This window comes from Equus caballus, chromosome 14 (assembly GCF_041296265.1).
Source record: "Equus caballus isolate H_3958 breed thoroughbred chromosome 14, TB-T2T, whole genome shotgun sequence".
In the NCBI taxonomy this organism is placed as follows: Eukaryota; Metazoa; Chordata; class Mammalia; order Perissodactyla; family Equidae; genus Equus; species Equus caballus.
Genome location: NC_091697.1, coordinates 83506686 through 83518023, shown reverse-complemented (window position 1 = coordinate 83518023; position 11338 = coordinate 83506686). Strand labels below are relative to the sequence as shown.

Genomic DNA, 11338 nt, shown 5'->3' with positions numbered 1-11338 from the left:
TGCTAAATTGTTGTTAACAAATGGAACTTCTGGGTTATACTTACATAATTTCTCTATGTACAACCTGCTATGAACTGGTTTGTGACATAGAAACGTGTTCTGATGTAGCAGAAAGCTATATTCAAATTTAAAGGCTTAACACTACACCTCAAATTATTATAATTTTTACTATACCTTTGCTGGTGTATTTTCTGAAAAAAAAAATATAGAAATTAAGCATTAATACATATACTCACACATGTATTACAAGCACCTTCAAAATGGATCTGAATGTTATTGTTTTGCCTTATTTCCTAGTTGTATAAATTTTCAAATAATATTTTTAGACAGTAGAATATTAAGAAAGAATATAAGTAATCTAAAATTATTCAACTTTAATTCTCCTATTGTACACTGCTTAAAATCCTATATACATTAAAAACATATGAGAAATGTTTTGCAAGAAGAGACTTTATTATGAAAATACAGATCATCATGGATACATTTCTACAATTTAGGTAAACATCATATGTGATTTTCCTTTTCTGAATGCAGGGCACAGCAATGTATCTTGTAGAATCTTTAAAGGAGAAACTCCTGTTTTCACACTCTGATCCTCAGATGTTCTGCAATCCTGCTGGTTCAAACAGAGAAGAGTGAAGCAAGTGTTCAAGAAGTTTCACGTAAAGACTAGTTTATAGATTTTCATAAATGCATGTTGAAGTTAAGGAAGAAAAATACGTAGTAAGATATGAATACTCCCTGCTTCGTGTTTCCTTCTCCCAGGCATGACCGTGAATAGGGCATTATAACAAAAACTTTCTGTAGAAACCACATTTAAGCTTAAGAAAAATTCCACAAATGGTTGACACATTTTCTACAGGCAAATTTGAATATTTCTTCACATGAAAAAATTATGATTAATCACAAAATAAACTATAAAAGCAAAAAAATAGATATCAATTCAGGTATCAGGTAGTATTTACCAATAAAATTCAAGTCAAGGTAAAAATAGAGAGTTCTATGATCATACCAAATTTCACGTCTATTACAATTAAAGGAGCATGAAAATATGTAGTATTGCAAACTGGCCAATTAACCAGAGAAATTTTCTTAGGAAACCTCGCCATGATCAATAAATAAAATGTTAATTTTTAAAACGTTTAAAATAGCCTTCTTTTCTAGAATAAATATGACAATTTAAATTTTTATTACATGAACTGGATTGGCACATCTAATTTTATTTTGAAAAATTACTGACAAACATCCACGGCCCAAATGAAAGCAACAAGAATAAATGATATGAAACCTAAGTCATCCTACATAACCAAAGGGCAATAACTAATATATATTATTGCAGTCAGAATTAACTTATGTGTATTTTCCCACATCTACTTCATTCTTTTCTTTCAAAGTACTATCTTTCTATTGAAAGTATTAAATGTGTATCTTATAATATCTTTAAAAAATTCAAAACAGAGACTATATTATTAAATTTATACTCAAAATATAATAAAACTTATAGGGTCATATGAATCACATTCATTTACTAAACATGTAACTATAACGTAATTATTTTAAATCTTAATATAATATTCCATTGATGGATTGACAACGTATAATTCTTACGCAATGATGATCCAGTTATAAGTCACTTTTTTCCCTTTTTTTTACTTTGAGATGCTTCACAAGTGTAGGCAGTATTTCACTGTTTTCCTTTGGTAAGTGTTTTTGTAGCCTAAGTGCAATAGCAGTGAAGAAGATAGTAAATACTTTGCACAAAAAACCTGAATTAAAAGAAAATACAACCATCAGATGAGTCAATTTATTTATAGCAAAAATGTTTGTGGAAAGAATGGCATTTACTAAAGGAAAGGCAAGTACATTTTATCTCTAAAGGTATCAACTTCCCAATTGTAGAATGTAATTAATATCATAAACATATCAAGTTACTTAAAGGATAGTTTCTTAAATGTTTACAAAACATTTTAGATTTCTTATATAGCCCACGAAAAATGCAAGGTGTGCTATTATTTCACAGAATGTATTAATTCTAAAACATAAAATACATTTCTACTTTCAAAACTTAATTATCAACAGGAACTGGAACCTGTTTAAGTCACCTCACGCAGCTTTACTCTATTTGAAATATTCACCATTTTCTAAATATAAACAGAGATACTTTAGAAAAGTTAACTGATTATGTAGGGATTTTTAAATTTATTTTCATGTCTCAAATTTCAGGAAGTTAATATATTACAAGGATTATATAAAAATACTTAAACTTTGGATGAAAATGATCCTGTTAATGAAGTAAAAAATATTTTACAGCCGTAATGTTAATTATCTGACAATATCAATTATAGTAATTTCAAAAGATAAAATAGGAAATATTAATAAATCTATGTCATTTATAATCACACAATATTTCATACATTTGTTTATAACAACCAAATACTGTAAACAACCCAAATGTACATTAACAAGAGAATGGATAAACTGCAGTACATTCACAAAATGAAACAGTGCTCAGAAATTTTTAAGAAGCACAAACTATTGCTGTTGAATCTCCCAAAAGCATAACATTAAGCAAGACAGACCAAAAAAACAAACAAAAAAACTCCACTTGCAACTGTATTCCACTTGCATAAATTTCTAGAACAGGCAAAACCAACATACTGTAATAGAAATCTGAAAGGGGTTTATCTGTGGATCAGGGAAATTGACTGAAAAGGGGCTTAGGAGAAATTTCTATAGCTTGCTTTGGGTGCTGGTTCCACAGGTGCACTCAATTATCAAAAGCCATCAAACTGAACGTCTAAGATCTATGTTAACTGTATGTTAATTACATCTCTCTCACTCTCTCTCCCTCTCTCTTTTTTTAAAGTACTGCTTTATATATTCTTCACAAACTAAATACGATGTGACCAGCATCTGGATCAAGAACAAAACATTGTCAACACTTGTTGACAATGCCTTCCTCACGTTTGCTCAAAGTCACGAACCCAAAAGGGTTGGTTTTGTTTGTTTTTGAAGTATACAGCAGGTCCACATTAAGTAAGTGGAATCATACAGTGCATACTCATTTGTGTCTGCTTTTTTTCTTTTCATATTGTTTATGTGATTCATCCATATTTTACGTAGTTGTATACCTTTCATTCTCATTGCTGTATAGTATTCCTTTGTTAATTTTTTATTACAATTTATTTATCCATTCCATTGTTTATTGCCCATTGATTATCTAGTTTTGTGAAGAGGTCTTTCAAGACTATTGTCCAGTTTTCTATTAAGTTATCTATCCTAAGCCTATTATTGATTTATGGGAGTTATTTATATATTTCAGACATTAGTTCTTGTTCACTTTTTTACCTCCTTCACTGTCTTCTACACTCTGGTTGTCTCTTCAATCTTTCAGTTATTTCTTCTGATGATCAAAATTTATTAACTTTAATATAGTCTGATTTTTCTTTTATAGGTAGTGCTTTTTGTGTCCTGTTTATACAATCTTTTCCTACTCCGAGGCCATGAAGATATTCTCCTATTTTTCTCAAAAGGTTTTATCTTTCACATTTAGATCTGCAATGCATCTAGAATTGATTTTTGTATATGATGTGAGGTGGGGATCAAGATACATTTTTTTAAATATGCATATATAAAATGATTCATTACCCTTTATTTAAAGGACCATCTTTTTACAATTGCAGTATCTCCTTCCTTTGTCATAAATCAGTTGAGTGTGCATGTGTGGAGTTGTTTCTGGATTCTCTATTCTGTTCCATTGGTCAGTGTGATGACACCTGCACCAATACCCTACTATATATTAATTAGTATGGCTTAATAATAGATTTTGATACCTGGTAGCATATATCTTTCAATTTTGTTTCTTCTTCAAGATTCTCTTAATAACTCTTGATCCTTTGGCTTTCCAAATGAATTCAATTCCCTTGTCAATTTCAAACAAGGAAATGATAACTTCTGGTATTTTTTTGGGGATCACATTGATACTACAGATTAATTTATAAGAAGTGGCATTTTAAAATCTTCCTATCTGTAAACATGATACATTTTTTCACTTATTTTGGTTCTAATTTCTCTCAAATTTTGCAGTTGTAGAGGTCTTACACAGCTTTCATTAGATATTTTTCTTGGTACTATATTTTTTGATGTTATTGTATTTATTATATTATTTTTATGTTTGGTTGTACCTGGTATAAGGAAACACAATTGATTTTAGTGTATTGATTGTATATTAAGCAACTTTACTAAATTCACTTATTAATTTTAATATATTATATTTCTTGATATTGATGCTAATTACAGGTGTATTCATAAAAATGTGTTGAGCTATACATTTATAATACGTACTGTTTACTCAATTAATATACATAATGTTATATTTCTATAAAAATTCTACAAAAAACCCAAACCCAATAAAGTGGTAAACTTGGCAAGTTACAATAGGAAATGTTTGCAAGAGACTTATAAATCATCTCTCTACTGCAAATAAACTAGAGCTGATGGAATCCTTCATTTGAGCTAAATGGCACTTAATGAGTCATCCCAATGAAAACAAGTTTGAGAAAGATAAGAAGAATTTCCTTGGTACCAAAGGCACCTGATGGGTTAATATAATACATTTTTTACTAACTTTTTTTAGTGATAAACTTTTGAGATTCTAACGAATGCCACAGACTTCCTCCACAGGGGAAAACATATTGTACAAAGAGAATTTTAGGATTTCAAAAATATGCTAAAGTTCAGTGTGGGCTCCTAGGGTTCATGGATCCCTGTTGAATAAGCCTTGCTCTAGAGTAGTGGTGTGCATAGAACTTTCTGCAACAATGGCAGCGTTCTACATTTGCACTGTCCAATAGAGTCGTCAAATGCGACCATTAAGCATGAGAAATTTGGCTATTGTTACTGAGGAACTGAATTTCTAATTGCATTTAATTACATTTAAATGTAAATAGTCACATGTGGTTAATATCTACCATATTGAACAGTATAGCTCTAGAGTCTCTCACACAGCTGTCTTCAGTTTACTGTGGTTAAAATCACTTAAGGTGCTTTATTAAAAATACATGTCTATCACTGATGCCTGGTATTCTAATTCAGGGCCTCAGAACTTACATTTTTAGCAAGAACTGCAAGTGATTCTGATTCAAACGACTCATGGAATATAGTTCAAAATGTACTAGTTTACACTAAATTGCCAGAAATGCATACTCCTATTGCAGTTTCCTGTGTTTGCCCTTTCTGCTGTAATCCCCCATGTTCTTGATTATTATCTCCTTTTAGAAGCTCCTTAGTAGGATCTCCAGTATTTCATCAATTTTCTCACTTATGTGCTGTGTTTAAAAACAATTAAGCATGTTACAGTTATATCTAAAACAAACATTAAAAGTCTAAGCAGTGTTTTAAGCAGACTTCCTTAAGAACAATGACTTGTTTTGTTTAATTACCTCTGAGAAATTAATTTTGACTTCTTAAATGTCATTTTTTACTTTAATTTTTTTTATTTCATTTTACTCAGCGTTCAGTGTTGACTAAGCTTGCTGGATAATTGACTTCTGAATTAGAAGGCATTGCTGTATACTGTTTATCAAACAGATATTTGTTACCGTTAAATATTAGAGTTTATCATTATGTGGTTCTTTGAATTACTGAACATACGCAGTAAAATTACAAAACATATAAACACTTTTAAATATTTAACACACTGATAGTATCTATACAATAAAATCATTGAATGTTAGTGCTGATTAAGACTTCAGAAACCATGTAGTCCAACATCCTCATTTTACAGATGAATACACTGAGATCTAGGAAGATCTAGTGAATTTTCTGAAGTAATACAAACATATCCAGGCTTTCCCAACACTTTAACCATAGCCTATACCACCATAGCAGCCCAATTCCCGATATCTCTTATTTATTCAACAAATACTGAATGCTCTTTATGTGCCAAGCACTATAATATCATTGATCAAGAGACAACTGAAATTTACATTTAAGTGGGGGTAAGACTATCCTGATGCTCTTTAGTGGTGTAAAATTTTTTTTAAAAGTTATCCAATCTTTTACTTTGGAAATGGAAAGGGTCACAAGACCAAGCTAGGTGGTTGTATATGTATACAGGCAAAATTACTTCCCAAATTGAAATTCTGCTAATTATCACCTTTTGTTCAGGAATAACAAAAAACAACTGTGCATTTAATGCAGTGACTCAAATAGTTACGTAAATTCTATGGTACTTTAGTTTCTAAAGTATTTTCTGTACAATAATATAAGGCTTCTTTAATCATCAAAGTATCCATTTGTTCATAACTTATTATTACTGTACCTTACTATAAACAAGCATAAGTTTTTAACCCAATTTTACTCTCTGCACTTCTTCAATAGATATCACTTACATACTCCAACCAATAGGTAGGCCATTTTTGTCCTGTTATAGATCCAACAGCTTCCTAGGTTTCCACAGCGTCCAACATCCCGAAAGATACAAGAAGTTTCTCTTATAATTTTAAAAACTAATGGTCCAGGTATACTCCCTATGAAAAATGCAATGATTGTAAATGCTCCATGAAAACACTATAGATTGAGATCATAATGATTTTTATCCTAAAATTAAACATATACATATATATTTAATCATCATAACTGTAAACACATCATTTAAAATTATCTAAGAATTTACTTATAGACAGGATTCTTAATAACCAAAAACAATGATTGTGTGTTTTTGAAAAATCCTTATTCCTGTGGGCACAAAAAAATTAGTAGATTTACATCTTTTCAGAATGGTGTGCATGTTGCTATTTAGTTGACATCTCAAAAGTTTTGTTAATTTTCGAATGAAAAATTTAGAAAAAAGTATTTAAAATGGAGAAACTAAATATTGATTTTATGAACTCAGTGTACCTTCCAAGATTTCAAACTGTGAAATTTTCAATCACTGAAAAATTAGTTTTGTAATGCAATGTATACCGATTATTTATCAAGATATTGGAAGAAATAACTGAAAATGTAAATGCTTTGGTATGTTTGTAATATCCCTGGATTCAGACGACCTCACATTCAGAACAGTCGTGTGCTGCACGAGGGAAATTTCTGTATACTCTCAGAGACAACACCTCCTCAGCAACAACGTCACTTTCAGCTAAAAGTGCATGAATAGTGATTGAAATTAAAAAAAAAAAAAGTCATCCCCAAAGACATTAGAACCAAGTTCTCAGAACTAACATGTCTAATGATTGATGATCTTCTTGAAGAAATTATCAGGGCCCTATGCCTCTCTACTCTTGATTCCCGCCAAAGACCACTATCTATCACCAGACTTCCCAATCTCAGTGAGTGCTGGCACTGTTTATAGTTGCTCAAGGTGAAAAACCTAGGCCTACTACTCATTTTTTCTATTTCCCACCATATTTTTCCAATTCATGATCAATCTTTGTAACACTAACTTCAAACATATCCTAGATATCTTGATTTTTCTGTCTCCACTACAACCCCCACAATCCAATTTAATATGACTCTGACTTAGACTTTAGCAAAAGCCCCCCTGTTCTATTCCTCCACATTTATCTTCTATAAGTATTTCTCCTCCCAGCAGCAGAGTTATCTTTTAAATGCAAATCAGATAATATCTATCCTCCGCTTAAAATTGTCTGATGGCAAAATCCTGCATCAGTTTATAACTAAAATATCAAGTTATTCCACTCTCTCCTACTAAAAAATGCATCAGCCTCACTGGCTTCCTTTCTGCTGCAGGAAACTCTGTGCACTTGCTGTTTTTGCACTTCCTTTTCCACTACATGTCTGTCTTTATCTAGTGGATCATTATCCACCATGAAAATATGCTCTAATTTTCCCAACTAAAAAATCTATTTTTAATCCCACATATTGATCTCGCTATAAAATGATTTCTCTGATGCCCATCAGAGCCACAGATTTTTCTACATTCTTAATTCCATTTATCATGTGTCTTTCAGTCTTCAATCCATTCCAATCTTGTTTCCTTACTCCATCGATATTTTTAATCAACTTCTTGAACCATGGGTCCTAATATAGTCATAATGTAGATCTGAAAGCTAGTTTTAGCTATTTTAAGAAAACCTGAAGTACAGAGTGCAAAATCAATTTGTTCTTTGGATATAAATTCTTAAAAACATCATATTCAGTGTCTTTGGTGATGAAAACATTTAAAAGCACTAGTCTAGGTTAGTGACTCCCCAAACATGCAAGCAATGTATAGTTTCAGTGCTTATATAAGTGTTTTGTTTCAGTTCACCAAACCATTTCTATGAGCTTGACGAACATACTTCTGATCAAATAGATTGTCTCTTCTAATTGAATACAACATTAACGCATATTTTACATGACACCTAGAAAAGACTTTACACTAGGTATTATCTTTTTACATTAAGTATTATCTCCTAAATTCTGCAAAGCAGCTCCTCCATTCACTTGTTTTGTGTCAGTTTACCATTATTATTATTTGAAATTCTACATATACATGTAGACAAATACACATATCAAAAAAGAAACTATTCAATGCAATAAAAAATTGCCAAAAGTCCATACCAAATATTCTCAAAATCACATAGGCCATACCCAAGGCCATAGCCCGTTGTTTGTCAGATACGATCCTGCAAGCAAACAGCAATGATATCATCAAAACTTCATTCTTATTAGCTATAGAGAATGTTTATTATATAATATGATATGTAATATAATAATATTATATTTATAATGATATATAATATATATTATTATTATAGAGAATGTTTTTTAGGTTCAAGGTTAATTTTTTTTTCTTGTGCAATAATTAGACTAAGAATCTTTAGCCAGTTCACACAGTTCAATCTGGTTGAATTGAAGAAATGCCACTTCTTGCATGTCTCCATATCCCGCCCCTTGCCAACTGATTCTGAAGCTTCTTGCTCTTCAAAAGGAGGAAGCATTGATGGCCCAAACGCTCTACCCCAGCCTCCTTTTCCTCTGCTGGAAAAAACTTAGCACTAGCTTTCACACTTCTCTTGCTTCATTCTGTGGTACACACCCATTGTTCTAGATTTCTTCTTTTTGCCCCTGTGAGATCCACTCTCTACCTTTCTCTACCTTGCCCTCTGCCCTGGGAGACTAACCTAAAGCACTATAAAAATAGGCTCTCTTGCCTTCTGGCTTCTGATTGGGTTCTGCCAATGGAGCACTCTGAGTGAGGAAGGAAAGTGAGGTCAGTCTTCATTCCAAGGCCCCCTCCCTGCAGAGTTAAGTCAGGTTGTCTGGGTCCTCAGGTCTCTCTCCTTCCTACTACCCCTGTTTCCTTTTGGGCCTGCGGTGGTAACCAACCAGACACCGCACTATGCCTTGGGATTCCTTTTGCCCTGCCCAGATTTTAAATAGCCACTTTATTCAAGCTTGCTTGCTTGCTTGAATTGTCCTAATTTGAAGGTCTCACCTCTTTCCTGCCAGACCTCCTCCTGTTACCTTCACTATTGAAGTTAAAATAAACAAAAAATAACTTTCCCAAATGTAAAGAATGAAGATTTCTGTATTTCCTACTAGGCAAACCAAGCATTTGTTTAAAAAAGAAAAGTAATGCATTACATCACATATTAGTAGTTTGGAAAATAAATTGAATATATAGTACAAAATAACCTTTGAACATTTTAGAAAGTAAAAAAATAAGAAGTATCTCATCAAGATGGTGGTGGGAGCAGATGTTGAACTCGTCTCCTCCCACGAACACAACCAGGTTACAACAATTTTTGGAAGAATCACCCTGGATTGAAAACTGAAAACTGGATAAGAAGAACCCCCACAACAAGGGACAGTCCTGACGAAGGCAGAAGAGGCAGTAATTCCTGCTGGAGAGGAAAAAAGCCACCTTTGGGAGCAGCAGAGCTTCTCAGCTGGCCAGGCGGGAGCCACCCTAAGGTACGCAGCCCTCTCTGGAGGAGTGAGGTCTGCAGTGGGGGCAATACTGCTATAAGCATCCTTCGGACTCAGCCCAACTGAGACGGGGGTCTGACTGTCTGGCTTTGCTGGCTATTAACTGCAGCGAGGGCACCCCCAGAAAAGCTATCGGCCAAAAGCTGAAAAGACCCTGGTCTTAAACGGTCCACGCACAAACTCACTCATTGCAGCAACCTAAAATCACCAGAGAGAAGGCTGACAGTCCTTTGGTGAAACGAAACTCACCTGGTGGGCTCTGGGGGCATCTTGGTGGGAGGAGGGACTTCTCCAGAGACTGAGACATTGGTGGGGGCCATTGTTCTGAGCTGGTCCAGGCTGCTGATACGGACACCAGTGGGGGCCATTGAGGTGCATCCCTTGGGCTGTTAGTCCAGGGGTCTGCCATGCCCACTAGAGCACAGATTTAATCCAGTTCAGCCAGGGCAGGCAACCTGCGCTAGGGACTGGCCCACCTAACAGCAAGCCCTCAGGCTACTTTTCAGGCTGCATTGACTGGGTGCCTTGATCCTCTACAGGCAGGCAAGGGTGTCTGCCTCTGTGGGGCAGGGCCTGTGTGAGGACCAGGTGAACTGTAGGGGGCATTGGTGGAGAGGTGGGGGCCTCTGCAGTGTGGTGTCAGGGTATGCTCCAGGGGGTTGAGAAGGGTGCATGGACCAGGACTGTGTTGACAGTATATGTGGCCCTGTGGGGGGTAAGGCTTCTCAGCAGCAGAAGACTTGTGCTTCACAAATAGCCATGAAAAGGACCAGCCCACCTTCCAAAGCCTGAAACAATTGAGTGCCCTCATGCCAAGGGCTAGTCCCACTCAGCTGCACTCCTAAGAGAACTGACAACAGCTTTGTTGGCCGGAGGCCTATCACAACTGTACGCCCCTGAGCCTAGCAACTAGCTACACTGGGTGCCAACCCAATTAAGAGGAAAACTGCAATAGAGAGTGCTGATAGACCTTGTAGCCAACAGTGCTGAGGCTTCCCAAACCAGACTTACAAACAGCTGGCCAGGGAAGGAAAGATTAGACTCCCTGGGTACCCGCAGTGGGAGCAAACCCTGCCACAGCAGAAGGACACAAGTAGCCCACAAAGGGGTCACTCCTGCTTCTTATGGACTGGTGACGAGAGGGAAGCATACTGCTGGGCCTCATAAGGCATCTCATACATAAGGCCACTTCTCCAAGATCAGGAGACTTAATCGACTCACCTACTACAAAGAAAATAGCACAGAGAAAGAGGCATAATGAGGAGGCAAAGGAATACTTTCCAAGCAAGGGAACAGGACAAAACCCCAGAAAAAGGACTAAGTGAAACAGAAACTAGCAAGCTATTTGACAAAGAGTTCAAACAAAATATCATGAGGATGCTCACAGACATGCGGAGAAGAATGG

At 34.9% G+C, this 11338-nt stretch overlaps 1 protein-coding gene across 1 annotated transcript in view; it reads right to left on the bottom strand.

Moving 5' to 3' along the window:
• Positions 1–434: 434 nt before the first annotated feature.
• The window catches only part of SLCO6A1 (solute carrier organic anion transporter family member 6A1), a 101784-nt gene continuing 90880 nt past the window's right edge, over positions 435–11338 (bottom strand). The window contains exons 12-15 of the mRNA XM_070233364.1: positions 8563–8627; positions 6393–6530; positions 1609–1766; positions 435–613 (exon numbers count right to left, since the gene is read on the bottom strand). Of these exons, the coding sequence (XP_070089465.1) occupies positions 1624–1766; positions 6393–6530; positions 8563–8627 (346 nt within the window). The 3' untranslated portion in view covers positions 435–613; positions 1609–1623. The remainder of the gene's footprint in view (positions 614–1608; positions 1767–6392; positions 6531–8562; positions 8628–11338) is intronic.